Raw genomic sequence first — 21,911 nt, 5'->3', positions numbered from 1 at the left:
TTGTTTTTGTTTTTGGAGACAGGATTTCCCTGTGTAGCCCTGGCTGTCCTGGAACTCAAGTTTGTAGACCAGGCTGGCCCTAAACCCACAGAGATCCGCCTGCCTCTGCCTCCAGAGTGCTGGGATTAAAGGTGTGCACCACCCTACCTGGCTTGCACAGTCTCTTCTAATGTTTGAATTTCAAAATTTACTTAAGACTTAAGAGATATTTTATCTAACATTCAGATCTCGGAATTTTCTCATAAAATCAGATGTCTGGGCACCCCGGAGTCAGTATCCCACAAAGTGTATGTGGCTTTTGTTCTGTTAAAAGCTTCTCTAGTCACGCCTGTTAAAAACTTTAAGGAGGGTCTTATTCAAGAAAGGACAATGTAGTGAGGTTTTTACAGTAGATGAGAAAGATTAAATGTAAGAAAGAGAAGTGGGAATTTGCAGCCAAGGAGTGGGGTCAGTTGATGAAAAGTTAACAAGAAGAGACTTGGTGGGGGATGCATATGATTCCTACTGAAAGCAGTAGGCACATGATTCCTAACAAGGCTGGGAAATGAGGAATTTGATTAGATAAATCAGGATAGCAAGGGTGTAGTGGGTAGCCATTCCAACCTTGATCTGGAAGTTCCAACCCCCATTGAGGCTTCGGTAACTGTCATGCCTACAAGGAGGGACCAAGAGAGGACCCTGAAGACCGAGATCCGGATGTGCTGTCTCTCTTGGTTCCTGGACCCTGGACGCTGGAGGCAGACTGAGCAGAGTTCTCCAGAGAACACCGCTGGACTGCCCCACGCCTTTCCTAGACCCTGCAACCTACCTATCACTTCATTTGTAAGTTACGCCACTAAATAAACCTCCCTTTTAACTACGTGGAGTGGCCTTAATAATTTCACCAATACAAGGGTAGGGGTTTATTTATTTGTGAAATACAAAAAAATGTAAGGTCTTATTCTGTAGTCCAGGCTAGCCTAGACCTTACAATATAGCCCAGTCTGACCTCAAATGCACAGCAATCCTCTTGTCTCAGTCTCTGAAAAACTGGGAGCCACTCTTCCCAGCAAGGGAACTTCTAATAAATGGACACTGCACTACTCTTAGTAAAACAGCTAATCAGACCAGGGACAGAACCCACCATTAGGGCCTAGGTACCAAGACGGCTCACATGAGCATGACGTGGTTTTGGTCAGGCAGTCTTTGTTAGTACTGACGCAGACTTTAACAAGGCACGCTCTCTCCACTGTCAGCCTCCACCGTTCTGTCTGCAACAGCTCTGTGACCTGTCTCTCATCGATACCTCAGCCACAGTGCTTGGAAAGCTACAATTCCAAAGCAGCAGCACGTAACTGCCTTGCTACCATCCATATACCACCAGAGTTACCTGTCACTCAACCTACTTCAGCCATCCATCATCCATCTTTTCATCCTTCCTGCCCAGGCATCCCTCCCTCCCTCCCTTAGCAGTCTTCCAATTGCACAACCCTGCCTTCACATCTTAGGGAAGGGCAGCGTCCAAGGACAGGAGAATCTGTTGAAGAGAGCGACTAATGGTTCTAGAGATCAAACTACATCACCTCAGAATTCACATGTTGAAACGCTAACGTCATGTGTGGCTCTATTTGGAGTTTCCATCTTTAAAAGGAGATAAATAAGCTAGGAGTGTGGCCTCAGCACTTTGGGAGGCTGAGGCAGGAAGACTCCACAAGTTTGAGACCTGGGTGGGCCATATAGTGTGAGGCTTGCCAGGGATAGTGAGATCATGTCTCAAGTAACAATAAAACAACACTCAAATAAATGAATGAAACATTTTTTTAAAAAAGGAGATAAAGAAGGTAAATGGTTTCACTTATCCATAGGGCCTGGTCCAGTTCCATGGGGGCTCCTCAGCTATTGGTTCACAGTTCATGAGTTTCCGCTAGTTTGGCTGGTTGTCCCTGTGCTTTTTCCAATCATGGTCTTGATATCTCTCGCTCATATAATCCCTCCTCTCTCACACCGATTGGACTCTTGGAGCTCCACCTGGGGCTTGGCTTCCATCAGTCACTGGATGAGAGTTCTAGCATGACAGTTAGGGTGTTTGGCCATCCAATCACCAGAGTAGGTCAGCTCAGGCACTCTCTTGACCATTGCCAGTAGTCTACAGTGGTGGTATCTTTGTGGATTTTTGGGGACCTCTCTAGTACTCTGCTTCTTCTTATTCCCATAGGGTCTTCATTCATCATGGTATCTCTTTCCTTGTTCTCCCACTCTGCTCCTGATCCAGCTGGGATCTCCCACTCCCCTAAGCTCTCTTTCTCCCGACCCTTGCCTTCCATTACCCGCCCCCCCACCCCCAGTTTGCTCATGTAGATCTCATCCATTTCTCTGTCATTGGGCGATCCCTACGTCTTTCTTTACTAGGTAGCCTCCCTGGAGTTGTGAGTTGCAGTCTGGTATATCACTCAGGATGATATTTTCTAGACCAGACCCTCTGGATAAGTGAGACAGTTGATTAGCTTGAACTGTTTAGGAGGCCCCCAGGCAGTGGAACTGGGACCTGTTCTTGGTGCATGAGCTGACTTTGGAACCTAGGGCCTATGCTGAGACACTTTGCTCAGCCTTGGTGCAGGGAGGAGGGGACTGGACCTGCCCTAACTGAATCTACCAGGCTGGGCTGACTCCCCAGGGGAGACCTTGCCTTGGAGGAGGTGGGAATGGGGGGGTGGATTGTGGGGGGGGGGCGGGGGGAGGCTGGGGGGGAGGGGAGACAGGGGAATCTGTGGCTGATATGTAAAATTAAAATAATTATAATTTTTTTTTTTTAAAAAGAAGGTAAATGGGTCAGAAGGGTAGGGTTCTAATCCAACAGGACCGGTGCTTTTTTAAATGGAGGAGACAATAGGAACTCACAGACAGCAGAGTCATTTGAAGACACAAAGAGAAGGAATGTATCTGCAAAGTAAGGTTAAAGGCCTCAGGAGATGCCTTCATCTGTCTGCAAACCATGGTCACAGGCTTCAGGAGACCCCCACCATATTGGAATATCAGTCCCAAGAGTTCTGAGAAAGTTCAACTCTGATGTTTAAACTACACAGTCTGTGGTACTTGCCCAGGCTAGCCTGAATAAACTACAGCAGGGAGCTACTGTTCATGTGCTCTCAGTCCGTGTGTGTGTGTGTGTGTGTGTGTGTGTGTGTGTGTGTGTGTGTGTCTTTCCCTCCATCCCTCCCTCCCTCCCTCCCTCCCTCCCTCCCTCACTTTCCCCTTTCTCTGTGTAAGCAATTCCCCAATGCACGAGGTCATCTGGATGAGCTACTAAGAGAAACTGTCAGTTGTGCCAGTTTGGGCTGAGGATGGCGAAAAGGCTGAGATGCCAATAAAGAAACATGAACTCGGACCCTCTCACTAAACCCTGTGTGCCAATGGGGTGATGTGGCTTACAGTTCCCAGCATAAGGAGCCTATGGAGCATGGAAGATACAAAAGCCCAAAGTATCGAAGGAATACTCAGAGCTACAGGTCTCCTGAGCTGGATGATTGGGTTGAACAGATCGTTTTTAATCCAGAGATTCAGAGTCTGGCTTAAACAGTGATGGTCAGGATAACTGCTGCAACACATCATTTCCTCTCCCACCTTCCTGTGGGTCTTACCAGGTGTTCTACTTAGGCTTATGCTATCAATACAAAGATAGGTGGTTGCTGATTAACCCCAGAGGGGCCTAGAGGACCAGGAGAAAGCCAAGCTGGCTTCTGCCTTGTCTCTGCATCAACCTCCCAGCTGTCAGATTGGAAATGACTGTGGAGTTTGGATGGCGGTGCATCTCTGGCATGAGAGGCTGGACAAAGCCCAGATGGGTTCTTGGGTCCCAGAGGACAGCCAATGGCAATAGACATCAACCCCAGACTCTAAATGGAACGAGCAGGGATCTGGAAGTGGTCCAGAGGTTCTGGTTCTACAACCCCAGAGCAGCAGCTTTGGAACCGCAGCCAGTTACCTTGGCTGGCATCGTACTCCGAGAGCAGAATGCTGCAGTTTTAGTGGGTAGATAAAAGTGTCAGTCTCATGGAGAGTTGACTGATGACCAGTGCTGACATACCCACGGCCCAGGGCAGGGCTTGGTTAGGTTGACTTCTATTTCCTAACTTCATGGCCACACCGTAAGTATATGGAAATACTAGAATTTGAAGGCCGACTGCAGTGGACTTTCGGCCATCCGCTGAGGTCCAAAAGATAATCCTGTCTAGCTTAGACTAAATGGGAAAACAGAGGATTTGCAGTTCAATTCCCCCTAGTCCTTGGCTCTCTGAATTCACACAGAGAACAGTTGGTAACAGTTGAAAGAGGAACACACATGACTAGTCTTCCAAAATCACGAAGATGTGTGAATAACTTCAAAGAGTTCTGGGCATTTTGGAAGAACACAAATGGCAAAAACTTTACCCAAAATGAGTCCTTCAGCTGTGTTCCAGACTTCAGCCAGAAAGCAAATTGTTTGGGTAATTTTAGTGAAGAACCTGGTACCAGGTATCCGGGAGATGAATGGAGACAAGGATATCTCCCATTTGCTCGGTCAGCGCTCCTGAGTGGAAGCTTCTCTTTTGCTTGTGATTTTGGGGAGTTGGAAATCACTCTAAGGACTGGGAGGGGAAAGGTACGGGGCCTCAGGAGGGAAACAGAGTTTTCTTCAGCAGAGAGGGTTTTTATTTTCATCTCCATTTCCTTGTATTCTTATATAACTTATATTAACAGGGTCCATGTTAACATGGACGTCTGGGGTTGGGAGATGGAGGGAGGATGGAAATTTTTGGGCCGTGACAGGGTACAAGGGACAGGTCTACAGGGACAGGAAGGGGAGGAAGAAGTGAATGAGAGAAGGGGTTGTGTAATACGAATCTTAAAAGGTCTTATAATAGAAAACCCAGAGCCAGATATTGGGGTGAAAGCTGAAAGGTCAGAGAAGCAGAGCAAGCCAGCCACAAGTTCTTACCTCTACCAAATCCTCAGTCTAAAGAGAGCAAGTTCCCGTTTCTTCATGTCTTATATTTCTGTGCCCTGCCATATTACTTCCTGGGAGTAATGGCGTGTGTGCTTCCCAAGCAAAGGCATGAGATCTCAAGTGCTGGGATTAAAGGTGTGTGCCACCACTGCCTGGCTGTTTCTCTCATATAGCCCAGTGTGGCCTTGAACTCACAGAGATCCAGATGAATCTCTGCCTCCCGAGTGATAGGATTAAGGGTGTGTGCCACCACTGTCTGGCCTCTATGTCTAATCCAGTGGCCAGTTCTGTCCTCTGATCCTCAAGGCAAGCTTTATTGGGGTACACAATGTATCACCACAGGGTAGCCCTGCAGAATCCCCTTAAAGGATACAGCGTGGACTAGAGTTCATCACTGCCTTGGCCTCTCTCAACCCCTCTGATAGGCAGTCATGTTTTCAATTAATTTCTCCAGCCCACAACTGAGGCTAACTAGTGGCCAGTGGTGCTGAGATGCAATAAGAGGGGCCTGGGCGATCAAGTTCTTTCTTAGGAATGTTAACCAAGGGGGGCGGGGGCGGGGTTGGAGGGGAGGGACTAGCTGAAAGGTTGAAGTACAGCAACCACATGTAAACTGAAGCCCCAGGGAAGCAGAACTACAGACTGCAGGACACTCAGGCAGGACAGTGAGTTCTCATATCCTTAACAACACACGTTACACTTTTTACCTGAGGGAATTTATACTTGTTTTCCGAATGAAAAGAGCCCATCTTATCTCAACGAGTGTATGCAGTCTAAGGAGGTAGGTTGCTTTGAGAAGAATGCATAGGCTGGCTGTCTTAACACAGCCAACACTGTAGCTTACTTGGAAGCTGTTTGTGTACTTGAAACGAGGCTTTCTCTAGGAAAAGGTTAGGGCCTAATTTCTCCCTTTGTTTTCGGGATGTCAGAGTAAGCTAAAACCGCGTTTAGGTCCTGAAGAAAGGAAGTCTTGGCATCCACAAAAAATGGTTGGGTCCTAAGAAGTCTTTCTTAAGTTACTAGGCTCCAGATCCATGACTCTGGGGTGGGGTGGAGGGAAGCCCTGAAACGATGTCTTTACCCAAAGGAAGCAATGGGGTGCGGTAACTGTGTGGGTTCATCACTTCTGATTTCAGGGCTCAGGAAGGCTGAACTGGATGGAAAACTAAGGACAGGACAGCTCTTGTCAATACACGGCCTCATCTATTACGTCCACAGCCTCTTGGAAATGTCCTCCGGCAAGGCTGCCATCGGCACTTGACTGAAAACACATGGTCAGAATCCACTCAGAGCAGGGATTCATTATTGGGAATACTAAGGGAAAGTTTTTATCCACCCTCCCCACCCTCCCCTGCCCCCCGCAGGGAGAGCTGCTTTCTGGAAGTCACAGGGCTCAGAGGGGATCTGAATCATGTCTGGTAAGAAGGGAGGAATGGAGGCCTTCCAGAAGCCTTTTCACACGAAGTGAGACTGTCTGGGGCAGCTCGAAGCTAGCTGTTTTATCTTCAGAATATCAGGCAGAGCAGGCCATGACTCCTTTCAACTCATTCTTCTTTCCCAGAGCTATTAGTAGCCACAAACACGGAGAGAAAAGTACTGAGTTAACTGGTCCTCTTTGGTTATGTCTCTTTTTCCAAAGAGGTCTCCCTCCCTCAGCTCTACTTCCCAGAGATCGTTGATATATGCCACTCGATCCAAGGGGAGGGTCTACACAAAGAGTGACTTTGAGAGGAAACCCTTGTCAGGACAGTGAAGCAGATGTTTGCGCCATCACTAGTATGGCATTCTCTTGGGGAAGTTTGTCCGCGTGGTCTCTTCCGGGGAGGCTGCTTGAGCGTGAAGTCTGGGAAAAGTGGGTGGGGTGTGTCATTTCTTGGGGGGAGAACATAATGGCCAGTGCTTGGTTTCTTTGTGTGTGTGTGTGTGTGTGTGTGTGTGTGTGTGTGTGTGCATGCCCTTGGAGGCTAGAGAGATTGGGGGATTACCTGGAACTGGAGTTACAGGTGAGTATGAGCGGCCTGCTGTGGGTCCTGGGATCTGAACTTGCATCCCTTTGGGAGAGTTGCAAGTGCTCTGAGTCACTAAGCCATCTTCTAGGCCTCCTGATCACCTTTTCAATCCCCATCCCCCACCAAAGTGGCAATGTGGACAGGCACATTGACACTGAAGTGCAACATGGAGTCACCACATGGATGGGAGCATGTCCGGAGTCTCTCAGGCTCACACAGACTTCAAGTCACTGGTATTTGGGCAGCAAAATCAAATCTCTGATGATTTATACTTGGTGACTTGTTGACTTTCTTCCCTCCCAGGTCTGTATGGGGTGATAGAAAATATATGTTCCATCTTATCTCTATCTTCGGCAGAATTCAGAGATGTAGGCAATGTGTTTTTTTTCTCACTCTCAGCATATTAGGCTGAGAATTATGATGGGTCCTTCCTTCCTCTGCAAAGAGACCTCCAGTGTTGAAGTGTGAACTCTTCAGAGGAGAAAGGGTGGTCCTTCCACAGCTATGGGACCAAAGTGATGCCCACAAAAGAGACTGAAACCAAAGGCGCAATGATGGACACTCCTGGGTGGTGCTAACACCCAAGCTCAGTCCTCAGAACCAGATGCTCTGTCCTTGCTTCTTCCCCATCCTTATCCTCTGTTTCCAGAATTATCCTTGAGCAATCTGAGGTTCTGTCTGTTGACAAACTTTCGCAATCCTGACTAAGGCAACTTTGCTTAGTGTGCAGCATTTCTGGGTCAATCTAGAGCTTCTGAATCTTCCCCAGGACTGCAGTACCTCAACAGGACATATAAAAGTACCCCTGTCCACAGAGAGGTATATGTAAGAAAAGAATGACATCATCAATAAAAGTAACACTAATACGAGATGTCCTGCTAGCGCATCTGTCCTGCTAGTGCATCCTGGGTAGCACCAGCCTGGCACGTTCTCAGCTCTGCCTTCTCTCCTGTGTGTCTTTCCTGCATGTGTCTCCTAGTATGTGAACAGTGACGGGCATGAAGAAGGCAATGGAGACCCTTCTGTTATCTTCCTCAGCCCCAGGCCCAGGCTTGTGCAGCCACTACTCAGAGCACAGGATCCAACCAGCAGTGTTTCTTCTGTAATTATGTGGAAAACTGTTCCTGAAGAATTGTATGTATGCTGTTGTGCCGAGCACTTTAGTGACCTGGGCAGGAATAAGAAGAGGCTGTAGTAGCTGTGAACAGAAATACTCCATGGGCAAAGGGCTTGGGTTCAAATCCCCACCCAATCTTTCCATCAAGAGGTTGACCTCTCTTGCTTCTGCCCCCTCCCCCGTTAGTACAGAAGGAACACACTGTGACAACCCAGCTCACCAGACTGCAGAAGGGATCACTGCGACTAGTGTGCGCCGTGTGTCACACACCATGTGGTGCTTGGTGTGAGCTGTCACAGTGCCCAGTCTTGTCCCAGCAGCATGTGGCAGAAGGCCCGGGGGATGCTCAGAGCAGGAGAGGACTGTGTGGATTTGTCAACTCCTGAGTACAGAGTTCTCAGAGTCTTTTGGGGTCAAAACCAACCAACCAACCAACCAACCAACCAACCAACCAACCAACCAACCAACTAAAGGAGTCCATAGGAGTCTCCAGGAAGGAGTCACTTGGTCAGTCTTTCACATTTGGGTCAGGGGGATGGCTTCTTTTGTAACATCTTCTCAGGCACTGCTGAGTGATCCATTGGAATGTATGGAGTGCTTCACTTTTCTCCTTTAATTCAGCCAAAGCGGAGAGCGACCCAAGTAAGAGCAGCAGAGAACAAAGAACAGTTTTCCTAAAGTGCACAGAATGCTCTCTTTTCCTTTTTGTTACAAGGTTCATGGCTGACTCTCTTCTAAAAAAGCACAGCTAGACACGAGAAAGGTTTAGACATTTACTTACTCTTTTCTTCTATTAGGTGATGCAGAACCCAAAACAATATATATGAATGTGTGTGTGTGCGCGTGCGTGTGTGTGTGTGTGTGTGTGTGTGTGTGTGTGTGTATGTTTGTGTGTCTATCTGTGTGTCTGTCTGAATGTGGTGTGTGTGTGTATATGTATGTCTGTGTGTCTATCTGTGTGTCTGTCTGTATGTGGTGTGTGTGTGTGTGTGTGTGTGTGTGTGTGAGAGAGAGAGAGAGAGAGAGAGAGAGAGAGAGAGAGAGAGAGAGAGAGAGAACATTGGAGGAAATGTGTCCTCAAAAGAGAGACAAAAAAAAATGCAGCTCTTGCCAGACCCAAGAGCACCCCCAAAGAAGGGCAAAAGGAAGGAAGAAGGGAAGACAGAGACACCCTTCTGAGAGCTCCCATCATTAGGCCATGTTCTTGTGGCTCTCCAGCCTGAAGATGGCTGCCTGCATATGCAAAACTGATTTACTTGGGTACCCTGATAAGCGGAAGTGGAGCCAAGTACTGTGGACTCAAAAAGGTGAGTAAGGAGACAGGAAGAGAGGTGTTGCTGGGAAGGAAAGGGCCATCATGAATAGGTAGCTCCAGCTAGCTTTGGCCAGAAAGTCAGTCCAAACATGCTGTTGCCCTGCTAATACCAATTTGGGGATGCATGAGAAGAGATCTCTACCTCCTTCTCAACCAGGCATTGCAGGTAGATCTGGGGGAGCCGGCCCCGATAAGAATTCTTATGCAACTGGCTTTTTGTCACAGCTGTCCAAGGATCTTACCTACAGGCTGAAGTAAAGTGTCTCAGCCTCCCTGTGCTGGGCACCAGAAACTGGAGGCAAGAAACATGGGTGCTTTTTCTTTCCCCATGGCAAGACCTCTATGGCAAAAGACAGATTGATGAGAAAAAAGCATACACATTTATCTAATATGTTCTATACGACATGGAGACCCAAAGAAACAGGAAAACATGTGGATTTTTTTTCTTTTTAAAGAGAGTGGGCAGAAGTCTGACTGGAGGAGAAGCAGGTGTGACCTAATGTAAGCTAGGGGGCAGATACAGCTGGCCGGCTGAGTCTTCTCTTCACTGGAGTGCCTTTGAGAGATAAGAACATTCCTTTCCTCTGGGCCCAGGGAGGGCACCTCTGGGATGACTTCTTTACGACTGATTTTAGGGGAAAGCTGGCTAGGTTTTACGACCTGTTCAGGGGAACAGGGGAAAGGGAGAGAGAGGGGAAGCCATCAATCTTCCTCCTGCTGTTTCCTTACACACGGGGCTAGTGCACGCTAAACTTCATCACCACCTCAAATACTCCTTTTGTTGTCTTAAGTTAGCCAATTGGTGTCAAAAGAATGCACGAGAAACTTACATTTAATCAGCTTGGTTTGCATAGGCGTTCTATGGAAAACCACAAGTTCTCAAAATGCCCCTCACTGGGAGGAAGCACACGGCTTGAGACCGGAGCGGTTGCCTGGGCAGCTTTTTCCAGACCTACACAAATCCTCCTGACTCCCTCATGCCCGGCATGCCTGCTGGCTCCTCCGGAACACGCTTCTAGCCCAGCAAGATGTCCTTCCCTGTCCCCTGCAGCATGGGGCCTCACCGTCATCGACCAGGAGACTTCGTTCTGTTTTGTAGTATAGTTATTAGAATGAGTTTTCTCATGATTCGTTTACTGAGGGGGGCATAGGCTCCATCGCTTTATATTGGTCTATACTCAATAATTACGAAGTCGTTAGCAGAGCCTGCCTCTCATCCTCTCCCCTTCCTTTTGGCATAGCACTCTATTGGGTACCAACAGGAGGCAGGGAATGAGGTATGATGCTTATTCTACCTCCTATGACATTTACAATCTCTGAAGGGGGAGCAGGCAGTGATTCTAAAGCTCTGGGTCACCAATAATTTTGATGATAGGTTGCCAGGGGTTGGAAAGATTGTTGTTAAAAAATAACTTTATAGTTGGGCATGGTGGTGTGTGTCTTGAATCCCAGTAATTAGGAAGTAGAGTTCAAGACTAGTCTGGTCTGTATAGCAAGTTCCAGGCCAGCCAGGGCTGCATAGTGAGACCATATCTCAATAAAAATAAAACAACTTTATATTTATTCTTTCTTTCTTTCGCCTTCCTCTTCCTCTCCTGTTCTTTGGTGTGTGCAACGTGTATGTGTAGAGGTCAGAGGACAACTCTGGGGAGCTGGTTCTTTTCTTCTGACATGTGGATCTAGGGATCAAACCTAGGTCATCAGACTAGTGGCAAGTATCCTTACCCAACGAGCCATTTTACTAGCCCTAAGAAGATTCAATACCTGACTCTGAAGGGGCTTCAGCCCCCAAACATTGCACTGAAACAGCTCAATCTGATACTTTGCCTCAGAGCCTCAGGGCAGTGGGAACTGGTGGGCCAGGCATCCAAGGCAAAGAACGGAATTATCCCATGGATCACCAGTTGATTTATTTGCTAATTGAGTGGTCCAGCTTTGGGCTTCAACTCCAAAGAAATCACTTCATCCTTTATTAAATACCGCGAGAATCTCGCTCTTTGTTCTGCAAGGCTACCCACACTATCCCAGTGGAACGTGAATGTATGCTTACAATAGTTATAATGACCTTCCAGACAATACTAATACCATGCCCGCTCGGCTTCGAAGTTAGATTCGAGCCTGTCAGTGAGTTCTGAGGGCCTCGGCCTCCCTCTGACACAAGAGCAGACCCCCACATCCATGCCCGCCTCCAGCTTCCCCCATGGTTTCACTGTTTTCTTTGTGAGTCAGTTACTCTTTGGAGACCCCAATTCTTTCACACCTATTCTTTTTCTTTGCTGGACAATACTTTATTCGGAAATGTTCCCTTCTGTAATTACAAATCTTGTTAGTCCTCCTCCTCCTCTCCCCAGGGGGATTGTGGGCCTTAATTAATTAATGTGGCTAAACCGCTTTGAGGTGCATGGTTGAAAGGTGCTATGTAAGTGCAAATTCTTATTCCGGCTGCTGACATCCCATGGTGGTAAAGCCCCCAGCCCTCCACATCAGAGACTGGACAAAGGCTTCGTCATCTTCACCTTCCCTTCCGGGTCTGAAATCACAGTTACCATCTCAACAGCAATCAACCAATTAATCCTCATTATGTTGGCTTCCGGTTCCTTTTTCCAAGCAGCCCCCCATCTTGGTCTTGTTTCATTTCACAAATCACACCCCCATCAGCTCCAGACAAAGGTCACAGTATCCCTATGGCCTCTCTTGGCCTGAAAGGAAAAAGAGAGAGAGAAAGAAAAGGAAAGTTAAAAAGAAAATGCTGTCATGAAATGTACTAGCTTCCCATTAGTAACCTAAATAAAGCTTTTTTTCTGCAGCAGCATTTCCCTCCCACAGAGCCAACCATGGCATGCCCCTGAGACACCCAGAAATGGCCCCATCAGGGTTAAGGTCCCGCAACTCTGGCTTGATTGCCAAGAGCCACATATAAAAGGGGAAGTCTATCTGTACTGGGAAAGGATCACCCAAAGACACAGGAGCCCCTTTTTGGGTTCCCGTTATCCCCAAGATTCCCCTGAGAAAGCCAGCTGCCATCTGTAGCCTCAGGAAACCCTCACAAAGGCCGGGAGCCATGATTTAGATGTTTTATGCTACACCTAGCACACCACAACCCTTAACAAATGCCCAGGACTTCCACTATGATGATGGCCATTGAAAGCAGCCCTGTGGGGGAGACTTGGCCTCTCATAGGGACGCTGCTGACCAAAACACTCCTTACAAGGTTGTGCCTCAGGCCCTTTGTTAGAGTGGATGGGGACAAGCCTCGGGGGGTCATGTCTTCATCTGCCTTCATTTATCGTCTCTATTGAAGGGCTCCTTCAGGACATTGGTCAGTCTCTGTGGGAAATGATTTGAAGAGCAACAAAAGAATTTGGGCCCTTTGGGGGGCCTTCAGAATTCAGTAAACATCTGGACATGGAAGGCCAGGTTCTCAAGCAGTCTAGCTGGGGAAATGTCAAAAGAGAGAAAGAGCTATGTGTGTAATGCAAGCGCTTAGTTTTGTGGTGACATTTGTTGTCCAGAGGCACAGGCGCCCCAGTAGGTAGATGGAAGATTTTTCAAAAGCTCCTCTACGTGTCAGGTTTTGTGAGAACGGTTCATTCTTCGTTGGTTCTCATGGCATGTGTGGGGAAATGGAGGTTTCGCGTGGCTGGGGAGCAGCGCGTGATGGACGACAGTCCCATTCAGCATGGCTTACAAAAAAGCTAAGTAAGGTTGCATAAGCTGGTGGTGGCTCAGCATTTCTGTCACCTTTGAGGTTTGTAAAGCACTTACTAGTCAAGGTAACTTACTGGATTCTCAGGATGAACACAGTTTAATTGACTAAAACCAAAAAACACCAAGAAAACAAAACAAACAAAAACAGAAAGAAAGAAAGAAAAGAGGAAGAGAAAGATGTGAAGTGATTTGCATTTCATCCCATGGGTGAGATTCACGACCTGAACTCTTGACTCTCAACATTCCCTTTATTGTTGAGTCAATCCATTTAGAACACATTAGTCAGCATGATTCAACATTTGTCACTAATCAGCCTTAGTGATAGAACTAATCAGCATTCCCCAGGGTCCCCAAATCTATCCTCAAACAGCAAAAGAAATTGGCTGCTGTCAAGAGACAATGGGATGCGGTTTTTGTCAGTATTAACTAGCTGAATCCAGTTCAAGTCCCCCATGTTCTCAGGCGCCTTGCCTAGTCATCCTGAGCTGGAATGAATCTATCTCTTTACCCCTTTCAACCTCTGTAACAGGTGTCAGTTTGTTTTTGATTAAACTTATCTAACTACATCTTCTTTTGAGCTAAAAGGGACCCCTCCCTGCTTTATGTCCTCTGAATCCAGAGCATGTAAACAATAGATGTTCAACTAGTATGTTCTGAACTGAACTAACCATCACGGAGCTTAAATCATATTCTAGAAAGAACACCAGATCCTTTTGGAAGTGATTTTCAAAGGAAATCAACAACCTGGATTGATTTAACATCTTTTGGTATGGGCATTTTAACAAATGCAAATTATTAACTCTGCCAATGGCTTCCAGGTTCTGTAGGAGGAGCCAGCCTAACTATAGTCCAGGTACTAGAATAAAGGTTTTTCTTTCTTTCTTTCTTTTTTTGTTTTTTTCAAGACAGGTTTCTCTGTGTAGTTTTAGTGCCTGTCCTGGCTCTCGCTCTGTAGCCCAGGCTGGCCTCGGACTCACAGAGATCTGCCTCGCTCTGCCTCCTGAGTGCTGGGATTAAAGGTGTGCATCACCACCGCCCGGCGAAGGTTTTTCTTTTCTAACCTTATTTCAACTGATATTTTGTTCAATGTTTACAGAAAACAAAAGTGTAGGCAGGAAAAAATAAATTTGAGAAAAAAATGTGCTTAGTCTGTGACTTTGGACCCTAGTCCGTACCTAACCCACATACTAATAGAACACACACTGAAGTTCCTGCTTACAAGAGGTTCTGTTCTGGACTGGGGTGGGGATGGGACAGGAGTTCTGAGTGTTGATCCTTGGTGGAAAAACTGACTGCTGTTGTGTACCTTATTCTTCTGCTACAGTCTCTGGAACCCAAGAGAAAGAGACTGAGAACTTTCAATACATTCAATATTTATGCCGCATTTCAAGGCTGTAACAGCCCTAGGGGCTGTACTATTGCCCCCAGAATCTCTGTAACTGGCCTCTGAAGGGGACGTGTTGTTAAAATACCTTTCTGTAATGGTAGTAGAGCCCCTCATTTATTTGGGTGCATGACCACTCAGATTAGTGACATTTTCAACTTTTCTTGTCATGTATTTCACTTATAGCTTGCTAACATCAGGTAAGCAGAAACAAAGTGTGTAGCTTCTGGGTAATGGTCCTTAAAGGAAGGGGAACACTTTCTCTGTCACCATGATTCCCCATCAAACACAAATCCTGCTGCCTGGATGGAGGACATGATGCTGAGCCATTCTGGGCTAAGACAACAATGGGATATGTGAGGTGTGATGGGGAGGTAAGCCGATAGGCTGGGTCCCTGGACAAACAGGCCAGCTCTGAGTGCATTCCTCCACAGTGCTGTGGGAAAGCAGGAGGTCTCAGCACTATGCCACACTGTTTACCTAGGAGTTACACCAGCTAAGTTCCAACCCAGTAACCCTAAGGAAATTTCTCAAGGGATCATTGTATCAGTATGACGGATGCATCTTTTAGTTTAAAATACCAAGATTCAAGATTCGGGACTGGCTTGCAGTATGTCAACAGAGGCCCAGCAATTCTGAGAAATAAATGGCTCTAGGGCGTTCCATGGCAGGGGAGGGGGCCCAAAGGCATGAATTTCTTAAACCTCAGACCCAGGCTGGATGCTTTGAATGGGCTCCAAACCCACCCAGGGGGCAATGAACACAACTCCGTTTCCTTACCTGAAGAGGAAAGTGGTGGGTGAGACCACATGCTCCTTACAGGAAATGTGTGCACAGCTAACTTTAGGGACAGGGAGGACTTCTCATCAGTAACCACCTAAGTGGATGCCAGAAGCACACACTCGCTGTGTAGCAGTCGAAAGGCAAGGTTGACAGAGGCACACCAAGTGTCCGGGAGAATCAGCAAGACCCACACAGTTGTATTCAACTGCACAGAAATGGGCTCACTTCCTCCAGAGGGAGTGGAAACTGGGAAATCTCTCCGGGGAGGAAGTTGATGTGAAAGAGTAAAAACGAGGCACACAGCCTCTGGAGACCATTGCACTTGTCATGAATTCCTAGAGAAGCCTCATACCTGCCTATCAAGAGATCTGTAAAGAGATCCTTTGCTTTAAATAATCAAAATTTAAAAAAAAAAAAAAAAGAAGGGTGGGGTGGGGTGGGGGAGACTGAAGAAATGGTTCAGCGGTCAGCAGTTAAGAGTGCTTACTGCTGCAGAGGACCCAGGTTCAGTTCCTAGCACCCATCTGGTCACTCACAACCAGTTCCAAGGGATCTGCCACTCTTCTGGCCACCTCAGGCACAGGCATGCATGCACGCAGGACACAGATACATAGGCACATAGAATGAAAATAAACCTTTACAAAAAACGTCCATAAATAGGAGTTGGATGGCGTCAGTGGATGGTTCCCTGAAGTGAAAGAACACGAGTTGTGTGTGTCAGTGTAGACATACCACAGAAACAAGATAAATAACAAAAAAGTGGCAAAATGCGTATGAGAAAGCACTTAGGAAACTTCTAGAAGGTGCCTCGGAAGAAAACATTCCATGTGGATTCCCACCTAGACAGAAAAGCGGTCAAGAATGGCGGGGAAGGAGGTATGACATGGTGAGGGACGTGACCCTGTGAACGGTGGGGATGTGTTAGAGGAGTTGGCTTGGGGCTAGCTTTAGAGACTTGAGCTTTGCCAAGTATCAGTCCCATGATTGAAAAAAACAACGAAACCAGTGGGAATTCAAAACAAAACAAAACAAAACAAAAAACAACCAATTCTAAGTACTACATATGTGTAAAATTCACGTTTTATGACTTCTCTATTGTTCCGTATTGAGAACGGTTTCTGGGCTTGCCTACAGTGAGCAGGGCACTGGCCTCTGAGTGACAGACAACGAGCTCCTTGAAGCTAACCGTCAGAGGAGAGTAAGTGGACAAGCTGAGGGTGGGTGGTGGGAACGACATGGAAGGGGACGCAAAGCGAATGCCAGAAGAGCACAGAGCAGACGGGACATGGTCACCAGGAGGCCTGGGGGAGCCTTTCCAGGCTGCACTAGCGCCTGGAGTGGGGAGGGTGGGGGGTGGGCAGGGACACAGTGACAAGCCAGCTCCGCCTCCCTCTCTATGACCTCTGGGAGGGGAATTAGTGTTGTCTGCTCTGCTCAATCCCAGGGCTCTTGGCCCAGTGTCTCACATGAAGGCTGGGCTGTGCCAGGTATGTGGGATGGATTTACCATGCAGACACTTCTGTACTGGGATGGAAATAAAGTAAGAATTTTCTGTGTCATTTTGAGTCCAGGAGGCAAAAAAAAAAAAAAAAGAAAAAAAAAAGAGAGAGAGACATTTAGGTGGACTACAGATTCCAACTGCAGGGTAATGAGCCCACATGGCAGCATCTGGGGGAAAAGAATTCTTCAGTATGATCTCCCAAAAGGGCTCAGGACTAAGAAAATGGGGTTGGAGACAGTAACCCAAGTTTGTGACAAACACACAGAGCAGATTAATATCATTCTCCAGGAGCTCCCAAAGGTGCTCAAACAAGGCATTTTTGGATGCTAAAAGCAAGAAAGCAGGGTCACAGCTGTCCAGCTCCCCAAGGAAACAATGTCATCGTTTCTGGTTCCATCTGAGTCTGTGAAGTAAATGGCTGAAGCTAGTTTTGTATCTAACACCTTCTCAGGACTTGTGTTGGGGTAGCTCAGTCTCCTCTCAGGCTCCCCACCCCATCTCAGCTCCTTCAAACCTAAACTAGTACAGGACAGCCCAGAGCCTAGAGCCAACATATCATGCTAGACGTTGGTGTTGTAAAAACAATGGAAGACACACAGGCTTCTGTCTTACTGGCCAATGAAGCTGTCTTCTGTCCTGCTTAAAACAACTTGGTTTTCTGTTTTCCCAACCACTTCCTGGATTCCTGAGGAAAGGAGAATGCAAGGCCAAGCATGAACAGTGTGCCTTGCCATCCAATCTCTGAGCCAGCTTCTTCCTTGGAAGTTCCTTCACCCAGTCATAGGCCCCCCCAAAACAGGGCTGGCTCCAGGAGGGCCAGATGACTTCTCCCATCCTGTACCCCCACCTCCAGCATCAGCAACACCCCCGGCTGTTCTTGGTGCACATTTGGAGCTCACTGAGACATGAGGCATGAGCAGAGAGACAGGTCAAGTGGGATTTCCTGCAACTTCTCCCTTTCCTTTTGTGGCCAGGTGCTCTGGGTGGGGGGCCACTGCATTAAACCCCACCCCCAAAGTCGGCTGCTTTTCCCTGGCTCTCAGTCCTGGCACCTCTCTGCTTCACTCAGCCCTTTGCAAACTTTTCCACTTGGTGGGTACCAAGGCATCCATGGAGGGGAAAAGGAAAATTAGATTCGCAGCTCCTTTCCATTCCCGACATTCTCATTCCTGTTGCACAAAGCGCTGGACTCTTCCTCTAACTCCACCTGGCCCCCTCCTAGAGGCCAGGCCGCTTGGAAGCTGGGGGCCAGGAGCTTGGCTCCCTCTTCTTTGGGGCCTAAGCATTTCCAGGGTCTAGGGCCTAGCGAGGAGGAGGCAGAATCCCAGACAAACACTGGGCAGACAAAGAAGATGCAAACAGGATGATGGTATTACCATGTTAATGGCTTCAGTCCAGCAGCCTCCTGAAGATGCCTGGGGAGGGTGGTTTTCTTTCTTTTACTTTTCTTTTTCTTTTTCTTTTTTTTTTTTTAAAGGAGAATAGTTCCGCTTTCTATTTTACTACAACAATAGCAGGACTGGCTCCTTCAAGGGTTTCAAAAAGCAGCTTGAGAACTCTCTCCCAGCCCCTTGGTCTTTCCAGCCAGCCCTTTCATTGTCTCTCCCATCGCAGTGAACAAAGGGGAGGGGCCGGTGTCAGGCCCGGGTGCTGCCTGCCCTCGCCATCCTAATCCTCAGAACCAGTGAGGGGAAAGGCCCGTGGAGCTGGTCAATCACATTTTGCCCTCACCTTTCATTCCCTCCCTCTGCTGTGCGCTCAGAGGGCTTCAGGTATTAGGAGTCTTGGGGTTTGCAGAGGATAAAAGGCACCGAGGGACCATTCCCACGGTCACTAACAGCCCCACCCCCAGGGCAGCCCCCAGGGGCTAACTGCACTTTCCCACCACTCCAGCCCCGCTCTGCGCCCTCCCAGAGACTGACATCAAGCTACACCGGCACCAGCTTCGCTTGAGAGCCCAGGACCTGCCCCAGCCTCCTGCCTAATCTTCCTGCCACCCTTGTCTGTGCCCTGCAGGTCCTACCAGGAGTTTCATGCCCACTTTGGCTGTCAGAGCAGCCCCTCCCCCCAGCAAAGCTCTGTGGTATTTCTCCAGGGTTTATGGCACATAGAGCAAGGCTTCTCTGCTTTAAACCTGCGGACTATGCAGATCTTTCAGAATGGGGGAAGCAAGCTTGTGTGTTTCAGCCTGTGGTGATCTCAAGGGAACAGCTAACCGTTGAGAGAGGTAAAGGGTAAGCATGTGGCCTCCCAGGAGAAGCAGAGAAATGACGTCTGGAGGCCTTTAGAGATCGCCCAGGCTGCCTGCTGCAGTCCACACCACAGGCCCCATGATCTACATGCACAAGCTGACCATGTACATATATGCACACTCAACATCACATGGAAGGATCCAATGTATGTGTTATAACCTGGTATTTTCCCGGTCCCCTTCCTCCCCTCTCTCCCTACCTCCCTTTCTTCCTCAGTGCTGGTTATACTGCATCAGTTTCATCACAGCTGGCTACACAGGTTACAGTTCTTAAAGCCGGGGCCCCGGAGACTTTTCTCAAAATCACAGCAGAGCTGGAACTGAAAACCAAGTGTCCTTTCTAATAACCGAGGCTCTTGACTTTCTGGGGAGAACAGCTCCTATTGTCGCCTCCCCCTCCCCCCCAGAAGACCCATGAGCACATGGCAGGAGAGCCGGGCCTGTGAGGTTGTGTTCAGGCCCATTGCTGACAGGGGAAGCAGGGTCCCCTAGAGAGAGAAGTGCTTCCGGGGGAGTAGAACCAAGATGACAGCCTAGAAATCAGCCTGGGAGGTTTGGAGGCCCTCCCCTGGGCATGTTTTTATTGGTTGGGGACTTAGCATCATGACATTTTCTTGAATTTTTCTCTTTCCTGGACACATTGCTCCGGGTCCATCCCCTTCAGTAACACACTTTCTTTTCTGGTTTCTAGCTTCCTCTGTAGTTATTCTTTGCTTTACTATTATATTATTGTTGTTGTTGTTGTTGTTGTTGTTGTTGTGTGTGCATGCACACGCCCATGCACATACTTGACATAGCATGCACGTGGAGGCCAGGGAACAATTTTTGAGACATGTTCTCCTCTCCCACCGTGTTTCTTCCCTTTCTTTTTAGATTCTGTTTTACGTGTGTGAGTGTTTTGCCCGCATGTACGTACGTGTACCACCTGTGTGCCTGGCATCCAGAGACCGGATGAGGCAGTGGATCCCCTGCGGCCGCCAGCGAATGCTGGGAATCACACCTGGGTCCTCTGCCAGGGCAGCAGTCACAGTCCACTGCTGAGCCATCTTCCCAGCTTCTCTCCATCTGGTGTCTGAGAGGCTGGCTCTCTCTTGTTATGTCTGCCATGCTATGTACACCAGGCTAGCCCAGCTGTGGGGGGGGGGGAGGGGGAAGAATCTCTGCCTCTGCCTCTCATCTCTTCATAGGATTGCTGTGATTATGGGCGTGTGCCAGTGCATCTGGGTTTTGTTGTTGTGTGTTTGTTTTTAATGTGGGTTCACTCAGGGTCTTGGGTTTCTGAGATCCTTACTGTTGGTTTTTGACCTCCGCCCACCAAGTGTATACCCAGTTTCTACTCTTCTCTACACAATCCCCTCTCCTTTGTCTGAATCATGATCTTAGGAGTGGACATGAGGGAGGTAAAGCAGGGGATCTTGTCCCTGCAAACACTCTCGGTGTTATCCACTTTAGACAAGCTTAGAGATGTTTCACAGCAAGGCCTTTAGTACAAGCTAGCTGGGCAGAACAGATTCTTTTCTTCCTGAATTTAGCTTGCAACTTTCCTTAGACTTTCTGAAATCTTCATCTTAACTTTCTGTTTACTAGACCACTAATCTTCTAAGACAGCCTCTAAAAATGGAGCGCTCAAAATCCACACTGTTCACTAGGTAAATACAAACCCAGCTTTCTGATCGCTTATTAGTTATACACCCTTAGAGAGCATCTAACAAAGGGGCCTGCTGTTTGCTTTGCTTAATCTGGTCTTAAAATCTCTGCTTCTTTGTCAGAAAACAATATTTGCAATTGTAAAAAAAATATTTACCGAGGAACTTGGATAGCGTAAGTCAAAGGCTAAGAGCCAAAGGTCAGTGGTTCTTACCCCAAATTTCTGTGGACCTGAGAGTCTCCCGCTGGGGAGCTCAGCTGCCCGAAACAAACACACTGCTTGAGAGTCCATTAAGAAGCAGACACTCTAGAGGGGGACGGGAAGGGGGGCTGCAGCCTATTCCTCATCCAGAACTCCCCATCCTGCCCCTGCTGGGTCTCTGCAATGACGTGATCTCCTTGGGGACACCGAAGCGACTGCCCTGTTTTACAAACCTGGGGGAAAACTCGAGTTCATAAAACCCTGCAGGGCAGACATTCCCCCATGCAAAGCAATAGCAAAGGTTCTCTGGCTGGGGCAGATGCTCACCTACGCATCCCTGTGGGTGGGGTCTCTGGCCTTACAGTGGAGACAAATGTGCATCCTGAACACTCCTTAATCCATAGAGCAGTTTTAGACATCTGACTCCAGAGGCTGAATTGCCTACGTTTTAAATTTACCCTTGCATGTTAACTATTTTCTGGAAAGACCTGGCAATGCCAAGAGCCTCTCCTAACCAGGGTGCCCAGAAGCTAGGACTGAACCTCCACTCAAGTGAGTTCCAGTTCGTGGCCTGATGGGAGTGTTCTGCTTTGAACAAGAACCCAGCTCCTTTAAAGGCAAGGACCACGATGTCACAAAGTCCAAACTAGGAGAAGCATCTTTGGGACTTCAGCACAGGGAAGTGGGGTTCCAGGAATCCCACACACAGCCCTGCAGGTTGTGGGCTAAGAGGGAGATCTTGGCCAGGCAGGCACCGACGACAACTCGTTCACAGTTCACACCACAGGATCTGCTGCGGAGATGGTGGGGACAAGTTCTCACCAACAACCAGACGTGTCCTGGACGTTCGCCTAAGGTAAATACCGGCTTCAAAGGTGACGGCCATCTGCTTACTTACAAGATCTTTACAGGGCTGAGGAGATAGCTCAGCAGGACAAGTGCTTGCTGGGAAAATGTGACGACTGCAGTTCGGAGCCCCAGGCCCCACGTGAAAAGTTGGTGGTTGTGGCAGCCCACCAACAGTCACAGCA

The 21,911-nt window shown here is 48.0% G+C and overlaps 1 protein-coding gene across 1 annotated transcript in view; it reads right to left on the bottom strand.

Moving 5' to 3' along the window:
• Positions 1-11,667: 11,667 nt before the first annotated feature.
• Rad51b (RAD51 paralog B) overlaps positions 11,668-21,911 on the bottom strand; it is a 539,444-nt gene continuing 529,200 nt past the window's right edge. The window contains exon 11 of the mRNA XM_059279928.1: positions 11,668-12,103. Coding sequence (XP_059135911.1) covers positions 12,087-12,103 — 17 coding nt within the window. The 3' untranslated portion in view covers positions 11,668-12,086. The remainder of the gene's footprint in view (positions 12,104-21,911) is intronic.

The sequence above is a fragment of the Peromyscus eremicus genome, chromosome 14 (genome assembly GCF_949786415.1).
Source record: "Peromyscus eremicus chromosome 14, PerEre_H2_v1, whole genome shotgun sequence".
NCBI lineage: Eukaryota > Metazoa > Chordata > Mammalia > Rodentia > Cricetidae > Peromyscus > Peromyscus eremicus.
The sequence above is the reverse complement of the archived record's forward strand: the minus strand, read 5'-3'. Positions and strand labels throughout refer to the sequence as shown.